The sequence below is a fragment of the Myotis myotis genome, unplaced genomic scaffold (genome assembly GCF_014108235.1).
Source record: "Myotis myotis isolate mMyoMyo1 unplaced genomic scaffold, mMyoMyo1.p scaffold_m19_p_2, whole genome shotgun sequence".
NCBI classification, from domain to species: Eukaryota; Metazoa; Chordata; class Mammalia; order Chiroptera; family Vespertilionidae; genus Myotis; species Myotis myotis.
This window is the reverse complement of record NW_023416324.1, coordinates 8,348,991-8,368,054: the sequence shown is the minus strand read 5'-3', so window position 1 is coordinate 8,368,054 and position 19,064 is coordinate 8,348,991. Positions and strand designations below refer to the sequence as shown.

The 19,064-nt window shown below is 60.1% G+C and overlaps 2 protein-coding genes across 2 annotated transcripts in view; one reads left to right on the top strand and one right to left on the bottom strand.

Annotated features, from left to right (window-relative positions):
• Positions 1-2,892: 2,892 nt before the first annotated feature.
• Positions 2,893-8,947, top strand: MFAP2 (microfibril associated protein 2). Its single transcript, XM_036350815.1, has 9 exons — positions 2,893-3,007; positions 5,275-5,351; positions 6,382-6,468; positions 6,639-6,665; positions 6,741-6,827; positions 6,924-6,968; positions 7,942-8,029; positions 8,241-8,314; positions 8,513-8,947. The coding sequence occupies exons 2-9, from the start codon at positions 5,315-5,317 to the stop codon at positions 8,614-8,616; spliced, it is 549 nt and encodes a 182-aa protein (XP_036206708.1). The 5' UTR covers positions 2,893-3,007; positions 5,275-5,314; the 3' UTR covers positions 8,617-8,947.
• Positions 8,948-9,769: 822 nt separating this feature from the next.
• The window catches only part of CROCC (ciliary rootlet coiled-coil, rootletin), a 40,958-nt gene continuing 31,663 nt past the window's right edge, over positions 9,770-19,064 (bottom strand). Inside the window, exons 29-39 of the mRNA XM_036347028.1 lie at positions 17,307-17,679; positions 16,154-16,323; positions 15,925-16,045; positions 15,437-15,600; positions 14,320-14,535; positions 13,450-13,674; positions 12,858-13,007; positions 12,308-12,508; positions 12,026-12,157; positions 11,116-11,304; positions 9,770-10,424 (exon numbers count right to left, since the gene is read on the bottom strand). Of these exons, the coding sequence (XP_036202921.1) occupies positions 10,338-10,424; positions 11,116-11,304; positions 12,026-12,157; positions 12,308-12,508; positions 12,858-13,007; positions 13,450-13,674; positions 14,320-14,535; positions 15,437-15,600; positions 15,925-16,045; positions 16,154-16,323; positions 17,307-17,679 (2,028 nt within the window). The 3' untranslated portion in view covers positions 9,770-10,337. The remainder of the gene's footprint in view (positions 10,425-11,115; positions 11,305-12,025; positions 12,158-12,307; positions 12,509-12,857; positions 13,008-13,449; positions 13,675-14,319; positions 14,536-15,436; positions 15,601-15,924; positions 16,046-16,153; positions 16,324-17,306; positions 17,680-19,064) is intronic.

The following is a 19,064-nucleotide window of genomic DNA, read 5'->3' as shown; positions in this document are numbered from 1 at the left end:
GTTTTAACCAAGGTCACCTCTCCAAGAAAGGTTGTTTCCCCAGGTAGGGATTTTCCCCTGAAGTTAGAGAGGGAATAAAACCCCTTAACTAAGTGCCAGGCGGGTAATTAATCACTTTAACTATGAACAATCACGCTTAAGCTACATAATCTTTCCTCCCTGGAATGGAGATAAGAAACGCCCTAACCTTTGGAATAGAGATTGATAGGATTGGAATCAACTGGTATAAATACAGCAAGACAACAGGACACAGAACCTAGAACCTACACAGAACCCAGAGACAGAACCTAGAGACAGAACATGGCAAAAGATCCTGGACAGAAACTGGCAACAGAACCCAGAGACAGAACCTAGCGAGAGAACCTGGCTGAAGATCCTAGAGACAGAACCTGGCTACAGAACCTGGATAGAACATGGCAACAGAACCTGGACAGAACCTGGCAACCGAACCTGGCTGGAGAACCTGGAGAACCTAGCAAGAGAACATGGACACAGAACCTGCCTGGAGATCCTAACCAGAACTTCGCTGGAGATCCTGACCAGAACTTGGCTAGAGATCCTGGCTAGGCTGCTGATCAACTGAACGCTGTCTCTGTGTCATTCCTTCTTCGCCGACTCCGTCCACACCTTTGGGGACCCCTGGACCTGCTGGGGTTGGACCCCAGCAGGTTGGAGCAGCAGAGAGGATCTGGAAGCCAGGACACGAGAGTAGGCAGCCTTGGGGCCTTGATTTCCCCCTTTTGACGAGTAGGGGGTGGGGTTTCTACCAGGCCATTTCCTCTCCTACCCAAGTGGGATTGTGCCTATTAGGGGTGAAGGGCTAAGGGAGGGTACAGAGCGCTGGGGTGACCCCCACGGACCATAGCACTCCGGGTGACAAAGGTGATAGACACTGAAGGGGGCAGATATTCATTCCACAAACCAGCACCGAGGAACAAGTGATGCACGGGACATAACAGGAGGCCCCCCCTTATCGACAGGGGATATGTTCTGAGACCCCTAGTGGATGGATGCCTGAAACCACGGATAATACTGAACCCTACACACACAGCCTGTTCCCAGACATACCTATGATAAAGTTTATAAATTAGGCACAGTGGGAGATTAAGAACATAACTAGTAAACGAGGACTATTGTAACAATATGTTATAATAAAAGCTGTGCGAAGATGGCATTAAATAAAATAAGGATGGCGAACACAAGCACGGCTGCTGTGACTGGGTCTGAACCGAGACAGCTACAAAGTGACGAACAGGTGGACAGCACGGACACCATGGACAAAGGATGGATCGTGTCCAGCTGGACGGAATGAAATAGTTTGAGATTTCATCATGCTACTCAGAATGGTGTGCAATGTAAAACTTACCATTTTTTCTTTCTGGAATTTTCTATATAATATTTTCAGACTGTGATGTTCCATGGCTAACTGAAACTGCGGAAAGCAAAAGCACGGATAAGGGGGGACTGCTGGACTTAGTCGTGTCTAGTAAGATTCAGAGTCTAAGGAATAGGCAGTTGTGGGGAGCATGATGGGGTGAGGACCTGAATCAAGGGGTACCCCAATCTCCTCCTCAGGGCTGCAGCCCCCTACCTCAGGCCTAGGCTCCCACGACTAGGCAAGACCGAGGATGCCCCAGCGGCAGAGGACCTGCACCCCCCACTCCGCCAGTCTCTCCCAGGAGAGTCAAGTGACTTCATTCATTCATTCATTCATTCCACAGACCTTCACTGAAGAGCTGCTGAGCCTGGCTCTGTGCCTAATCAGCAAAAACCCAGGGTGAGCGCAAAATTGTCCCTGCCTTCATGTGGTGGACAGGCTCATCGAAGGGTCCCCCAGACACGGGGCAACAGGACCGCTGAGCGCAGTAAAGCAGAAGGTTCTGGAGCATGACAGGGAGAAAGGGCAGGCTCCTCTGAGGAAGGGAGGGTTCCATCTACAACCAGGAGGAGGTGGGCCTCACAGTGTTCAAGAGGAAGAAGAGCTTGAGCAAAGGCCCTGTGGCAGCAGAGAAAGGAGTTTAGTGAGAGCCGGCCAAAAGGTCATGCGGCTGGAGGGGGAACCAAGCAGGGAAGGAGGAGGCAGAGCCAGACCAGGATTTCGGCCACAGGGGAGCTCAGCCTTGACCCTAGGTACCATGGAAACGGAGGGAGGGATGTCCATAGGAGGGACCAGGGTCTGAGGCGGGCAGGGGAAGGCAGGGCCCGCTTGGAGGTTGTTAGAGTCCAGGCAAGAGATGGTGGTGGCTTGCACCACTTTGGGGGTAGAGGACAGACGCAAAAGGTATGGTGGAGGCAGAGTCAGTGTCTGCAGCTGAGTTGGATGCCGGGCTGACGTCAGTAGAAACCAGAGTAATAGGAGGATGGTGGGGCCACGCCGGGAAGCAGAACACCTTCCAGGGCCAGGTCTGGGGGAGCGCCGGGGTCCTGAATTTGGACTTGGATCCTTGTTGAATCTATACGCCTTGGGGGACATTGGCCGGCCAGGCCTGGCAGGCTGGAGCCCGTGGGCTGAAAGAAATACTGGGTATGGAAGCCGCTCAGCCAGAGATGCAGCCGACCCAGAAGGCACAGCCAGAGGCAGGAGCAAAAGCCGGCCAGGGAGAGTGTCCTCCAAGCTGGGAGAAGCGTGGGGAGCGCAAGGCTCTTTTCTGGCTGAGCGGCTCCGGGGGATCCGCTTTATGAGACTCGGCTTCCCCCTCTGCAAAATGGGTACCACTGACTGCGGCCCGGATGCGATGGGAGGTAAGGAGAAAGCGTCCTGCACAATTAGGTGTTGAACGGACCCGAGGGCCGCTCCGCGGGCGCCTCCCCCGCCCCAGGTCCGCCCCCCAGAAGCCGGTGGAGGACCCGAGGGCGCGGCGACCTGGGCAGCGGCTCTCGCGTTAGGACCCAGCGGATCGGGGCTGGAAGGCGGACGCCGGCCGTCGGGGGCCCGGAGGGGGGCTCGCAGCGGGCAAAGGGGCGGTTCTGGCGGCGGACGCGGAGAGCGGCGGAGGGACCGGGCCAGGTAGGCGCGGGCCGGGCTGCGGGCCTCAGCGGGGAGCGCGCGGGGGTCCGGCGCCGCGGGCCGTGGGGGGCGGTGCGCGGCTCTGCGAGTCCCCGATCTGGGGGCAGCTGCTGGCGTCCCGAGTCCCGGCCATCTGAGCAGATGCTAAGAGGCCACTTGGAAAGTTTGGGGATCGCTTTGAGGGAGGACGCGAGTTGGGAAGGGAGGGGAGCCCGAGTTTGGGGGGCGCCAGAAGTGGGGGCGTCAGGGGCGGGGGCTGCTTTTGTTCTCCCTGGGAGGTGGGAGTGTGGCGGGTGGGGTGGGGGTGCGCGCAGGAACCCCGGGAGCGGGGAGACAAAGGGAGATGAGAGGCCGGCGGAGCGGGCCGCCGCTGATTGTTCCCAGCTGTGCGGCCGCAACATCTGGTTTCCTCCCGCCGGACCCCAGCCCGGCCGCCGCGGGCAGAGCCTCCCCGACTGAGCTGGGGCGAGGCTCCGGGTAGGCCCGCTACCCCCTCCTGCAAGGGGAGGGGCCCGCGCTGTGGAAGGTGTGGGCAGCCTCCTAGCAGGTCCTGGTCTCCCCCGCACCCCCAAAGCCCATCGCCTGGAAGTGCTTGGAGATGTCCCGTGGGAGGATGCGTTACTCCCGCAGGACTCTCCCCTTTACAGCCACACCCCTTGCCCCGGGGGCCCTTCCCCCATGAAGCCTGGGCCTGGGTGCCAGACCTGGGGAGGAAACGGCTCCCTGCAGGGGGCTGAGAGCCCAAGGAGGGGCTTTGGGGACAGACAGAGGCTGCCCCACACATACACCTCTTAGGGCCCCTTAGGCCCCAACTCAGGGAGGGCCTCCTCCCCAGCGGTGACAGCTGCCGCCAGCTGGGGGGTTGGGGGGGGGCGTGAATGGGATAGTGTAGCCCTGTCGGGAGTTGCAAGGAAGGGAGGCAAGGAAGGGAGGGGTCCAGGTCGTTCAGCCCCCTTACCAGGAGGAGGCCAGGGTTGTCAGAATGGGGGTGTGGGGAGCCAGATCCCTGCCTCTGGGGCAACTTGAGCCACGAGTCTCATCTACTCCCCGCGCCCCCCCCCCCCCCCCATCAGTTTCCTCACCCACCTCATCCCATTGAAGTGAGCGGTAAGGAAGGGAAAGATGATGAACACATGAGACCATGAGACGGACGGGAAGTCCCAGAAGTCTCGGATGGGAAGAAGGAGGGCAAGATGCCCGTTTCTGCCCCTTTTCTTCCCCTCTCCCTGGTAACACCCCCGGGGCAAAGGGGGCAAAGTTAGGTTTCTGGTTAGCTGTCTGGAGGAACTCCCTTTGTTGTGGCGGGAGTGGGGGCGGGTGGCTCCTGGATAAATGAGGGAGTGGGGGTGGGGTGGCTCCTGGATAAATGAGCCCTGGGCTCCCTCCCAGCCCTCCCAGCAGAAGCTGAGACTGAGGCTGCCCTCCACTGAGCTGGGACTGGACGTGGGGACCTGTAGACTCAGCCAAGGCTACGCTGGGGCCAAGGACTGGGGGCTGCACTCAACCAGGAATTCTTAACCTCACGAGTCTGGGGAAAGCCATGACTTATTGCTCTGTCCCCACAAAAATGACACACACAGCACTTGTCATACAGTGTCAGGGGTACAGCACCCCTAGACTGGGTGACAGCATGGTCCCCTCCAGCGCTGCCCTTCTAGGAGCCAGAGTAGCCCTCCTCAGGCTCCACCCTAAGTGCTTCCTGCCGCTGCAGACAAACAGACCACAGTCTCATGAGTCTGATGCACAGCCAGGTCTTGGGAGGCCTGGCAGGAGAGGAATCTTCTAGGGGTGGGAGCCCTGGCCAGGCCTGACTGTCGTAGGGGCCCCTGGGGCCCGTGCACGCATGTGGTGAGCTGTGATGTTGGCGGGATAAGGCTGGGATACCAAGCAGGGGGCTCGGGGTCAGGATGCACACCATCGGTGCCTTACACGCCTGGGGAGGTGTGGAACCAGAGCGTGGGCATGGAAGTGGCAGGGAGAGCAGGGTCAGGGCTGGGGGGGACTAGGAATGTCCCCTTGCTGAGCAGGGCAGGGTAGGGTCTGTCCATTTGCCAAGATCAGCCCTGGAGCCGAGTTGGAGGTCTTGTCCCTTGGCACTCGAACGTTCAGTATCTCTCCAAAGTAGTTCCTCTAGACTCTGGGCGCTCCATATGCCTGGCTTCTATTTGGGGTGCCTCCTTCTCCAGGCTGCATGGGGGGGGGGGGCGGAGGTGGGCTCGGCAGCCCCGGGTTAGTGCCCTGGGATACAGTTTGCCCTCCTCTTCCAGCTGTCCTCTGACACCAGCCCAGCCGCCTCACAGAGTAGCCATGAGAGCAGCCTACCTCTTCCTGCTATTCCTGCCTGGTGAGTGGCTCCTGGCGATGGGGCCCCCCTTCTGTCAGTGAGCAGTGAGCGTGAGGTTTGCAGGGGAGGGGGATGGCAGTGAGTCTTTGCTGTGCCCTCTCGCCAGAACTCAGCTCCCTGGGTCCCAGGGCCTCCTGCCTCCTGGACCTCAGACTGGACTGGCCAACCCCTCCCAAAGCCTGAGGCATTTCCTGGGCCCTTACCCCAGCCGCCCAAGCGGCAGGCAAGGGGGATTCTGGAAAGTGGGCACACACCTGGCACCCCGAGTCCATGCCTTTCCTCTTCCTGACCCTCCCAGAAGCTGATGTGTAGGAGTTGGGGGTACCCAAGGCAGGGGCCTAGACCCATTAGGGGCTCAACCCCCTATACAATTTTGACCTTAGAGGGGTCCCTATTGGTCAAGTGAGAAGTTATCAATGGGACTGAAAAGGCCCTGCCTGGTCCATCATGCATTCATTTAACAGATAATTGTTGAGCTCCTACTATGTGCCAGGCACTGGGCTAGGCCCTGGGGATGCAGCGATGAACCAGGCAGACAAGTGCCTGCCCTCATGGTGCTGCCAGTCTAGGGAAGGGAGGGCTGTGTTATCAAGTAGATAAATGTCAGATTGTACTGAGTGCTATGATAGAAATAAGCAGGCGGACGAGATAGAAAGGATGGGTTGGCCAGCGAGAGCCTCTTAGCAGAGCTGAAATTTTATTTAAGACCTAAAGGAGAAGGTAACCAGGATCACAGGCCTGGGAGAGTCAGGTGCAAAGGCCCTGAGGCAGGCAGGAGAGTGCTGAGTGCCAGGAGCAGCCATGAGGCCAGCGTGGGGGAGATGAGCAGGATGAGGTCAATGAGGTGACAGGACCAGGGAGTGTAAGGGCCCTAATGGCTGAGGAAGGAGTTTGGATCCTGTAGATCTAAGAGTCTGGCTGTAGGATCTTAGGGTCTCTTTTACATGCCTATCTGACCTCCCCAAAAGTGTCTCAGGGCCCCTTGCTGTCCCCATGGGGCACCCCCTCATGCTTTCCCTCCCCACGGCAGGCCTGCTGGCTCAGGGGCAATATGACCTGGACCCACTGCCGCCATTCCCAGACCACGTCCAGTACACCCATTACGGTGACCAGATCGGTAAGGCCTTGCCCTCCTGCCCAGGGGCCCCCAGCCCTGCCATGTCATCAAGCTCAGCCAGGGACCTGGTGGGGAGAGGGGGAGGTCCCTGGCTCAGTGGTGACCTCCTTTGCCCCTGGGGATGGGAGGTAGCCTGACCTCCACCAATTTTCATTCATCTCTGTTTTCAGACAACCCGGACTACTATGATTATCAAGGTAAAGGGTAGGGGCCGGACAGGACGGGTGGGCATCTGGGGGGGGAGCCGGCCGCCTTATCATGTCCTGTTGCAGAGGCCACTCCTCGGCCCTCTGAGGAGCAGTTCCAGTTCCAGTCTCAGCAGCAAGTCCAGCAGGAAGTCATCCCGGCGCCCACCTTCGGTAGGCGGCACCCCTGGGAGTGGGGGTCTGTGTGTGTGTGGGGGGGTAGCAGTGACCTCTCTCAATGATCTCTGCCTGCCCCTCTCCCAACACCAGAGCCAGGAAACGAGGAGACGGAGCCCACAGAGCCGGGGCCTCTGGGTAAGAGCTCTCTTGTCCCCTGGAGTCGGGGGAAGTAGGGTGGGACGCTGGTAGAACGGAGACTGCCAGGCCTTGTGCTCTTGCCCGGGTAGGTGGGGGGCAGGAGGCCTGCTTTAGGCGGCCCCCCTAGGCAGCTCTGGGCAGTACCCCAGCCCCCTGGGCCTGGCCTGAGGTTGAATTGGCAGCAGCCTCCGGTGGGGACCTCTGCTCCCAGGCGCTGGGGCGCGGCAGGGGGCGTGTTCCCTTCCTGCCGGCGGTAGTGCTCTGGCAGGCAGGTGACGAGGGGCAGGAAGCCAAGGCTGGCTCAGCAGGCCCCACGCTGTCCAGCCAAGAGCCCGAGAGCCAGACTGAGGGATCCCGTCTGACCCTCGTGAGCTCAGAGTGCAGCGTGCTCCTGTGAGGTGGGTGTGGACTTCTGTGACCGTGTGTTGGGTATGGATTTGTGTTTGACTTTGTGTGACTATATCCTTATTTTCTTTTCTTTCTTTTTTTTTTTTTAATATATTTTATTGATTTTTTACAGAGAGGAAGGGAGAGAGAGATAGAGAGTTAGAAACATCGATGAGAGAGAAACATCGATCAGCTGCCTCCTGCACATCCCCCACTGGGGAAGTGCCTGCAACCCAGGTACATGCCCTTGACCGGAATCGAACCTGGGACCTTTCAGTCCGCAGGCCGACGCTCTATTCGCTGAGCCAAACCGGCTTTGGCGACTATATCCTTCTTAAGTGTGGGTGCGAATCTGTATACAGGAGTCCGTATGTATAAATACACTGTATAAAACTGGGCGGCCGCAGGTCCAACAACACTGTGTGTGCATGTGTTTTGTGTGTGTGTGTGTCTGGGCCAGAGGGTGCAGGGCCTACCTAGACTCTGAGATGAGAGCCAGTCTCTGGTGGGCAAAGTTGGGGGCTCCCCCCCAGTTCTGGGCCCTCAGCTGCAGCCCCCCAGTCTGATCCCACCTGTCACCCAGACTGCCGCGAGGAGCAGTACCCGTGCACCCGCCTCTACTCCATACACAAGCCCTGCAAACAGTGTCTGAACGAGGTCTGCTTCTACAGGTGAGCACAGGCCGGGCGAGGGGAGGGAGCAAAGGGGCGGCTCATGCCAGCCCCCGGGAAATTCGGGGAAAGATAATGAATCCTGGAGTGATTGGGGGTTGAGCCCTGGCCTGGGGGCCGGACTCCCGGGCTCCTATACCAGGCCCTGCCCAGACTCTCCCAGGGGGCTGGGCCAGGGTGGGGCTGACACCTCCCTGGCCTCCTCCCCCAGCCTCCGCAGAATGTACGTCATCAACAGGGAGATCTGTGTCCGCACAGTCTGCGCCCACGAGGAGCTGCTCCGAGGTAGGCAGCCTCCGCCCCGACCTCTGACCTCTCCCTGCTCCCACTCCCTCGTTATCCATCCACCTGTCCACCACTTGATGTTTATAAACACGTGCTTTGTGTGGGGGGCCACTTCCAGGGGATCCTGAAATCAGAGTGGGGAGCAGTTCCCATCACCCAGCCCCACCCTGACCCTCACTCCTTTCTGCCCCCCAACAGCTGACCTGTGTCGGGACAAGTTCTCCAAATGTGGGGTGATGGCCAGCAGCGGCCTGTGCCAATCCGTGGCGGCCTCCTGTGCTCGCAGCTGCGGGGGCTGCTAGGGTGCAGCTGGCACCGAGCCCCGGCCCCTCCTCAGATCCGGGGCCCTCGGGCCCTGCCTGACCTGGTGCTTTCCTTCCCGCCTGACATTCCTTTTATTCTGTCAAAAGTTAGTGGACTGCGGCCCAGGGGGTTGTCTCAGGCCCCTCCCCAGGCTGTGACCACCCCAGAGGCACAATGGGGGCTCCCCACTGCCCAGTCTTTACCCCCAGGTGGGGGGTATCCGGGCCTCAGTGGGACTGGGCCTCCCAAGTGCCTTCTCCACCCTGAGGTAGGCTGTGCCCCTCCCCCCAGCTGGTCTGCTTGGATTTCCTACAGCCCCTGGGCCTAGACCACCTGTTTTATACAAAATTAAAAACAAGTTTTTACAAAAGATTCACTCATTTTTCAGAGAACACAAGGCGGGTGGTGGCCAGGTGCCGCCTGGCCTCTTGAGAAGGGACCGTCCAGCGACCTCAGCTTTGCGTCTGCTGTCCCGGTCCTGCCTCCCCCTCACTGGCATCAGCTCTGACCTGCCAGATGGCATGGCAGCTGCCCCCAGGTGACAGCGTAGATAGAAGGTTCAGGAACACAGCTTTCTTGCTGTCAGGGCCCGAGTCCCCCATCAGAGGGTGCAAGCCCAGGCCGGAGGCGCCAGGACGGAAGCATAAGGGTGTGGATAGGGAGTAAGGCAGGAGGTCAAGGTAGGTGGGCGCTGAGATCAAGGGCTGTGGGAGGAGCCGTTCAGGGCAGAAACAGGGCAAGCCAGTATGCCTCCCTCCGACAGCCTGTGGGGCAGGTTCCCATTCACAGGTGAGCGAGCCGGGCTCTGACAGGTTAAGCGCCTTTGCCCAAGCTCACTCAGCTGAGCCAGGACCCCCCATCCACCCCCAGGCCCGCATTTGTTCCCCACGCAGCCTGCAAGGGCCATCAGTATCCAGAGGGTGGGCCTCACCTGGGAGGGGCTGAGGAAGGGATGTGAAAGCTGGGCCTGGAGTCAGGCCGCACAGGTTGGGCCACACTCCAAGCCTCAACACCCCCCTCTGTTAAATGGGCGGGTGGCACTGGACCCGGGAGGCCTCCCACCCGGACATGCTGAGGGTGGTAAGCTCCACAGGCCTCCCGAAGCCCCTCCCTCCTGCCCAAGGCCCTACCTGTGTCCCCTCCCATCTACCAGGTGGTCGAGGCACATTGACAGTAAAAAAACACGTCGGCACAAAACCATTTTTAGAAAATAGGGTCTTGTAAAAAAACACAAACAGTTCTGAACAGTTAACATTATAAAAAGGTACAAAAATACAGGGACTCTGAACTCCAAGGGATTTCCTGACAAACACTCTGAACTAAGGCAGAGAGACCCCTGGGAAGCCAGGGCAGGGCCTGGGTCTCTGACCCCTGCCCTAGGCCTGGGCACCCCTCCTGCTTCCCATGAGCCCATGCTCCAGGGCCGGCCACCCTGACCCTGGCTTCGGCTCAGCCCCTCAGCGAGGACCTTGTAGAGTCTGGAGTGGCTCACCCGGGGAGGGGCCGGACTGAGGGGGCCCACAGACGGCGCATGGCCCTGATGATGCTGAGAAGCCACTGCTGGGTCGGGCCTGCACTGGAGTCCCCCACCTCCCAGAACTGCCACCTCGGCTCATCCTCACCCCATCTGAGCTCTGGTGGCCCCGACAGGCCCAGGCTTTGAGTGGGCTGTGCTGGAGAGGAGGCCCTCTTCTGCCCCAGGTACCAGCCGGGAAAGGGCTCATTTCTCTGGGGGCCCAGAGGCGGGGGAGAAGGACGCCGAGCTCCTCCGAAGCTCCTGCTGCAAATGCCCCTTCAGTGTGGACACCTGGAGAAGAGAGAGAAGGTGGAGCCGGCCCGGGTGCTCGGCCTGATTGCAGAGAAAGGGGGTGCTTGCAGCTGGGACCCCGGGAGGAAACCCTCATTTAGAGCCAGGGTGTTTCCTTCCCTCCTCACTCTATCCCACGGTGTAGTCAGGTGTCCCCTTCCTCTGATGCTCAGCATCTCTTTGGGGCACCCCATCCCCTCATCACTCAGATGGGCCTGGCATTAGCCTGACTCGCGAGACCCAGGCCTGGCTTAGCGAACCAGCCTTGCCCTGTAGGCATGTGCCCAGGTGGCACGGTCAGTAAGGGGCTGGGATTGAAGCTGGTCAATGAGAAGCAGCCCTGGGACCTCTGCTGTTGCTCCACTCGTCCCCCCGACCCCCAGGCCTGGGATCAAGGGTGGTTGGATTGGAACAACCTGAGTGGGAGCTCCCGAGGCCGCCTGCGCTCAGGGAGAGGGCCTGCCTAGAGCCAGAGCCATGGCAGGGGACTGATTTCCAACGACAGCACTTCAGCTCGTGTTCAGCCACGGTTGACACCCACCCAACCACTTCTGTTTTGGATGCCATAGGTGGCGTACACCCCAGAGGTCACACCCAGCCCTCTCCCCCTCCACCTTCTCTTCCTTCTCCAGCATCACATGCCATGCTGCAGCCCCCAGGGAGGGGCCAGGGCCCAGTCAGGCCTGAGTACCTGCTCCTCCAGCCCACGCACCCGCAGCCGGTGGGCCCGCTCCCGCGCCTCCAGGGTGCGTTCTGTCTGCACCTGGGCATTGCGCAGGCGCTCGACCTCCTGCTGCAGCTCCAGCTGTGGCTGCTCCTCTGCCTCCAGCGCCTCCAGCTCGACTGGGCTCTGGTCCTGCTCCAGCACCACCACCTGGGCCTGCAGGAGAGGCCGCCAGTCAAGAGTCTGAGTGTGTGTGTGTGTGTGTGTGTGTGTGTGTGTGTGTGTGTATGTATGTGGTATATGCACAAGGAGGTATTAGGCACCTCCCCAGGGCAGGAGCCTGAAGGCCCTTGGGGCAAAGCCAGTGCACGCAGGGGATGAAGGAGAGATCCTTGTTTGTTCCTGACCCCTGGCCCTCCTGGTCTGTGATGAGGGTACCTAGTGACTCCCATTCAGATACATACACATACACACACACAGATATATTCAAACACAGGCCCATATATATACATACAGGCACAAAAGAAAGCATGTTCACCTGGGTGTATACATATGTGCAAAAGCCTAATACTCCTACATACCTGAAGACATCTGTACACAGACACGCATACAGATATAACATATTGTTAATACTCAGACTTGCCACATCTGTGCAAGATTTAAGCACCAGAAAATACCCATGAACACTCATGCCTCTATATGTCCACAACACACATCAACACAGACTCGGGTGCTAACCAGCCGTCAGCATCTTTCTCTCAGCTTTGGGGGGACCCCTCCCTCTGGGACCTCACTCTGAGCCCTAGGGTCCGGGCTCAGCGGCTGTGGGCTCTGAACTGGCTGAGCCATCAGCAACTCCTGACTCTGAGGCTGGGGTGGGGCAGGGGCAGGGGTTAGGGAGATGGGGTGCCCAGGACTGGGTGGGCAGGGGCGGGACCTCCAGCAGCTGAATCTGCCTCTGGGCCTCGGCCAACTCCAGCTCAGCCCCCGTGAGTGTGCGGTCCAGGCGGCCCTTCTCGGCACTGAGCCGCACTGTGTCCTCGTGGCTGCGGAGCTTCTCCCGCTCTACCTAGGTGGGGAGAGCAGGAGGGGAGCAGGGTGCCGGGAAGTGGGGGGCTCCGGGAGAGTGTTAGGTTAGAGGCAGAAGGACCAGGGACCCTAGTGACATGCAGCTGGACCAACCATGGAAGTGAGGGGAGGGTCCTGGGGAGCAGCCCACCTTGTCCAGCGTCTTCTTGAGGGCCACCCGGTCCTTCTCCAGCCGCAGGGCTGACCGCTCCACCTCCCGCTTCTCAGCCTCCAGCTGAGCCAGAGCGCGTTGCAGGCCGCCCAGGCGCTCCTGCAGCCGCCGCCGCTCGTCCTGCAGCTTCTGGACCGTGTGCAGGGCCGCAGCCTCAGCCTCCTGCCGCTGCCGCAGCACCTGCAACAGGAGCAGCAAGCCCCTCATTCCTCTGGGCCTCAGTGAGTGCGTCTGAAGCCCGGGGAGGGCAATGCCAGCCTGCCATGCCCACTAACTCGGCAGGGCGGCTGTGAGGCCCGCACCAGGAAACTGTCTCCGGAGGCCAGACAGCTCTCCTCTCGGGCCTCAGTTTCTCCATCTCTATAATGGGGGTACCATGCTTCATCCCTGGCTTGTGGATTATGGGGATTCCTCCTCCCAGAGGACCGGGCCTGGATTTGGGATGAGGTTAAGGTAGGTGGGAAGGTCCCCACCTCATCCTGAGGGCCTCAGCATCCTGGCGACAGAAGGGGTCCCCCCTGGCCCTCACCTCCCGCAGCTGTTGCAGCTGGCCCTCAGCCTCCGCCCGCTGCAGCTCCAGGTCCGCCATCTCGCCCCGCATCGTCTGCACCTGCTCAGCTAGGGCGCCGCTTTGCTTCCGGGCCTCGGACAGCGCCTGCCGAGCAGCCTCCAGCCGTTCCTGGGGGACAGGGGCTGATGGCGCCAGGCTGGGCACCCCTCTACTCGGTATCTTAGGCCAGTTTCACAGCCCATAAAAGAGGTGTCATCTCACCTGGAGGGTGAGCCAGACAGCGGGACTGGCCCACAGCCTACACTGAGCTATAGAAGACCAGGACCCTCCCAGAACCCATCTGTCTCGCCCACTAACCCTGCACCTAGGTCCCTCAAAGCGGGTGCTAGTCGGCTGTTCTCTTATTGGCCCCCCACCACCCAGCAGAGCCTCCTCTTACTCACTGATGCTCTTATTAAGCCCACCCCTCCCTCTCATTGATTGGCTCCTTGAGGTTTCCAACTGACTGCCTCATTGGCTGGCTCTCTACCAGACCCCTCCAAGCCTGTCTATTGGCTAACTAACTCTCTTGCTGGGCCCATCCCAGCCAGACCCTGGAGTCCGTCTGTACCTGGAGCACTTGGCGGTCATGTTCGCAGGCCGTCAGGGCCTTCTGCAGTTGCAGATTCTTGTCCTGGGTGCTGCTGAGGCTGGCGCTGTTCTGGGCCAGGGCCTCCGACAGGCCCTTCACCTTGTCACGCAGGGCCCCCTCGCTCTCCTCCACCTTGGCCAGTGCCCCGTTCAGCCGCTCCACTGTCAGCTGCAGAGTCCCTGCCTTCACCTCGCTGTCTGCCACCTGGCAGGAGCGACAGGGTGGGAAAATGGCTGTTCTCACTGTGGCCTCCACAAGAAAGGTCCCACCCAAGCCAAACCCTTCCCCTCTCTCTAGGCCTTCATCACTGATGCTCACTGTTCCCATGCACGCCTACTGGCTCAGCCTACTCGCACCGAGGCCCGTCCCACTGCGGGTCAACTACCCACACCCACAGCACCATCAACCCGATGGTCTCAGACGCCATGGTCTCCTCTCTGTTCTCATCGCCCTCTCCTCTCTGCTAACGAGAATGAACAGTATCTACCACAACCCTGGAATTTCTGTGTTCTTGACTTTGGTGGGGGATTGTGCAGGGCTAGCAGAACTACTGAACAGTCCGGTTAGAGATGAGCTTCCTGGCAGCCAGGGAAAAATAGGAAATGAGTGAAGTCTACTTCTCCAGCTTCTCCAGCATGCTTCCCATGAGTGCAGATTCTGCCATCAACCAGTCCTAAATTCTGATGTGGGCTCTGCCTCTTATTAGCTACATGATCTTGGGCGATGACATCACCTCCTGAACCTCTATTCATCCATCCATGAAACAGGGATGATACTATCTCACAGGGAGGATTACATAGTCCCTGTATAGCACTTGGCACTGGGCCTGCTCGGGGGGAGGGGACCCACCTGTCTCTGCAGGGAGTCCACCCGCTCCTGGAGGGCCTGGGCCTGGGCCTCCCGGTCGCTCAGGCCCAGGCGGCTGCGCTGCAGCTCCCCCTCGAGCGAGCGCCGCTGCAGCTCCAGCTTGATGGTGCGGCTCTCAGAGGCGTCCAGCACCTCCTTCAGGCGCCGCTTGTCACTCTCCAGCTTCACCTCATTGGCCTTCATCTTGCTGATCTTCTCCTGTGGGTGGGGGAGGGCTCAGGCCCCAGCTGTCCAGCCCACCCCACCCCACCCCTGCCGCATCCCTCAGGACCCCCTGGAGAAAGTGGGGAGCAGCCTAGAAGCTGCAAGTGTGACCTGAGTTGAGTCGGGCAGAAGCCCTGGGCCCCCGCAGGTTTTAGGGTATGATGCTCCTCCCCCCAAGTGAGTTCAGACTGTGAAGGAGACTTGGGGAGAGGGGACAGGTCAGGAAGACAGACTGGGGTCCTTCCATCCTGTCACCCATCCTGGAGACAGGGCAGGTCAAGGGGGTGTTCTTACAACCACCCCCCCCCCCCACACACACACACCCGCCAGGCCTGGCCCCTCTCCCGCCCTGCTCAGAGCCCCAACCCTGCCAGGTCTACACCCGGCAGCCCCACGCTGGCTCCTGCCCAGCTTTGTTCCTGGCCTCCTCCCGCAGCCCCTGTGGCTGGGACCAAGGCCAGCGCTGGAGCCGCAGACACAACAACCCAGCTCAAGCTGGGCCTAGAGCCAGAGGCAGAGGGTGGGCTGCAGGGGCAGTAATGGAGGGGCAGGGAGGAAAGGGGGGAGAAGGAAACAGAGGGGATCCAGATCCATGGCTGTGCTAAGGTCTCAAGTCCTTGGCAGCTTGGACTGTCACCATCAGGGCCTGTGCACCCTGCCCCCCACCCCCCGTTCCCCGCCCCCCACATACAGATGCCCAGCAAACACATAAAACCCCCAGAACATCACTCATGTGGCTCTACAGAGACGAAGGGAACAGAGGTCCCAAGTGCTCTCACTTCAATGGGTGCTGAGACCAGGCAGAAACAGAGATGCATGCACACAATAGGACTTACAAACACCTATTCAGACAGCAGATCCTCCCCTCATCCCACTGGCCCTCAGCCCTGCCTACCTGGCTGGCCCGGAGCTCACTCTCGGTGGCCTGCAGGCTCCTCTCCAGGGCGGCCACCTGGTCTAGGGCAGCCCGGCGCTCCCGCTCGCTGCGTCGCACACTGTCCTCCTGCAGCGCCAGCTCCGCCTGGGCCCCGCTCAGCCGCCCGTCCACACTGCGCCGAGCTGTGGCCCCCACCCCAGGGGTGAGGCCTGGCCAGGCACAGCCCCGATGCCTGACCCAGGCCCCAAAATACCTGGCCTGCCCTCCACTCACCATGGGACCTGCCTCTCTGAGTCTTTGAGGGTCTGTAAGTCTGAACATGGGGTGGGCCTGATCAAGGAGGGTCCCCCAGAAATGACGGCCCCCAACTGTCGTTTAGGGTGTGATGCTCCTGGTCACAGTGGCCAGGGCAGGGATGCAGGAGCCGCTCAGGGCAATCCCACAGCCTTCCAGCTCCGCTGCGAAGAGCACACGAGAGCAAAGCAAAGGCCCGGGGTCAGACTCACCTTCCTCACTCTGGGCCACAGCCTTTTGCAGCTGCCTTGCCCTCGAGGTTGCGCTGTCCCTCTCGGCCTCCATCTCCACCAGCTGGCGACTCAGGGCACTGGTCTGGGCCCGAAACTCATCCTGCAGTCCCAAGGTCAGGGGAAGGGGAAGACCCCTGCTCTGACAACCTGCAGCCCCTCCCAGGTCTCAGCCACCCGTTCCCTACCTGGCCCTACACACCAGCCTCACCCGTTCTCTCTGGGTGCTCCGCAGCTCCTGCAGGAAATCCCGGAGGGCCCCTCGCACGGCCTCTGGGTCCAGGTCTGGAGACGTCGGGGAGGTAGCAGGTCCTGGGGACGGTGGCTCAGATCCAGGGCTACGTTCCAAGGGGGTGGGGCTGCTGGGCCCGTCCCCACTTCCTGGAGGAGGAGACCTGCTCAGGGATGCAGGAGCCATGGCCTCTCCTGCTGGGATAGTGCCTGCAGGCTCTCGGCACATCTCCCCCAACCCTGCTATGCCCAGCAGCCCACGTGAGCCCGTAGCACAAACCGGGTCCCCTCACCCTCCTGTCACCCTTCACCAGCCCTCAGTTCAGCCCAACTTCCATGCCATCACTTAGAGGCCCTGCTGCTCACCCCCAGTCTGAGCCTCTCACCCTTTACAAGCTGGCCACTCCCCATCACCCTCAGCTCCATGTTCCAGAATAGTCCCTCTTCCAGCACTAGGGCCTTCATACATGCTGTTCCCTTCTCTCCCCACGACTGTGTTGGGGTGAATTCATCCCACCCTCGTGGAGCTCCAATGCCTGCTCCCACCCAGACCATGACGCCTGGACGGCTGTGTCCCCAGGGCCCAGCCCAAGTGTGGACACTCCATCACCTCGACATCTCCCAGTACTGAGTGCGGGCACTAGGCCAAAGCTTTCCCTACGTCACCTCCTTCCATCCTCACAGGAATTCCCTGAGAGGTGAGGACCAATTCCCCCTTCACAGGCGGGGCGGGCTCAAAGCTGTTAACTGATTTGCTTGGTCTCAAAGCTGGGAAGAGGATGAGCAACAGAACCGGGAGGGGCAGAATTAACAGAGACAGGGCGGCACCTAGAGGTCAACATCGGAACTGCAGGATGGGCTCCAGCCTGTTAGCATCCTCCAGCCTCCGCCATGGGACACCCAAATTGCCCCACATTTACCCACTGTGGGTGGAAGGGGGGTGCGCATTTGGGTGGTTCTCCGCCAGGAGTCCGGGACCAGCCGAGGGGGTCGGGTCTTGAGACTGGTAATCAAAGGAGGATTGGGCCCAGCCTAGGGTAGGTCTTCAGAACAGACCGAATCGTGGGGGGCGGGGACTCCTCGAGGCCCGCCTCCTGCTCTCCCCTCCCACCCGGCTCTGGCGCTCTGCTCACCTCGGGTGGGTGGGCTGCGGGCTGGGGAGCCAAGCGCCTGCCGCACGGCGGGACTGGGCGCACGGCCCAGACCCAGACCCCGGCGCAGGGCAGATCGCAGGCCACCCAGTTGGGCCTCCGCCGCACGACGCTGGGCCTCCACGCGGGCCAGCTCGGCCTCCAGGCCTTGTCCCCGGCCCTCGGCCGCGCTCAGCCGCAGCCCCAGCTCCGCAGCCTCGGCCCGAGCCGCCTCCAGCTTCAGCTCCAGGCTGCTGACGTGGTCCAGCTGCTGCTTCTCCGCGCTGCGTGCCTCCTCCAGGTTGCCTACCAGGCCTCGCTCGCGGGCTCGGAACTCGCCTTCTTGCTCCTGCAGCTTCCGCTGGGCTCCCTGGAGCTGGGGCAGGGGCGAAGCCCGGAGGTGAGAAGGTGAGAGCCAGCAAGGCCGTCTCCCAACCCTACATCCTGACGCCCAGGTCTAGCCTAGAGTCCCCTTTTCACCCCACCCCCCCCAAAGTGGGGAGCACAAGACCTATTCCTTTAGTGGTCTCCATCCAAGCAGGTGAGGTCCATCCACGGTGTGGGAGGGACTATTAGAATGTATCTCTTCCTTCTGTGCACATACCCACTAGTTTATTACTAGTAAACTAACAGCTAACGCTTGCATAGATAGGACTTAGCAATGGCAGGCACTAAGCACTTTCCAAAAACTATCAGCTCTGCCCTGTGAATCATCTCTAGTCCACAAATGAGGAAACTGAGGCTCAGAGCAGTGATGGAACTAGGCCAAGGCCACACTAGTAAGCCGGGAGCTAGGATTCAAGGCCAGGCACTCTGGCGCCAAGGGGCGTTCTCTGCACCGCTAGACTACGCGGCCTTTCAGAGCACACAGTTTATCAACAGGCCACACAGTGGGGGCATGTACTGAAAACTGTTTACTGATGGAGTTCATGATCTCTCTCTGTTTCTCTCTTCCTCTCTTTATCTCTCTCTCTCTCTCTCTCTCTCTCTCTCTCACACACACACACACACACACACACACACACACGCACACAGCTCTCTGGTACAGAGAATGAGTCAACTCCTCCCAGTCATCAGTGTCACTGCTACTGAGCACCGCCTGGATGCCAGGATCTCTGTGTATACCTCCCCTGCTGTGCTAGCCCCTGTGCCCTGAGTGCTCTGAAGCACAGAGAGGTTAAGTGACTCAGTCAAGGTCACCCAGTAGATTCAATGCAGTGAAACAGCCAGAAAAGACAGCGACTTTGGATTCAGACAGACCTACATGTGTGTGACCTTGGGTAGATCCCTTATCTCTCTGAGCCTCAGTGTTTGGTTCTCTCTGTAAAATGGGGCTGCTGGGAGAATCAAACAAGATTCTACCTACAGAATTCCCCCCCCACCCACCCTACTCCTGCTACACAGTTCTTGCAGTTGTTATTATTACTATTACTAGAAGCCCAGTGCACAAAATTCATGCATGCGGGGGGGGGGGGGCATCCCTCAGCCCAGCCTGAACCCTCTCCAATTCGGAACCCCTCAGGGGATGTCCGACTTCTGGTAGTCAGACATCCCTCTCACAATCCAGGACTGCTGGCTCCTAACCACTCACCTGCCTGCCTGCCTGATTACCCCTAACTACTCTGCCTGCCAGGCTGATCGCCTTAACTGCTCTCCCCTGCTAGCCTGATCCCCCTAACTGCTCTCCCCTGCCAGCTTGAACCCCCTAACTGCTCTCCCCTGCCAGCCTGGTCCTCCTAACTTCTCTCCCCTGCCAGCCTG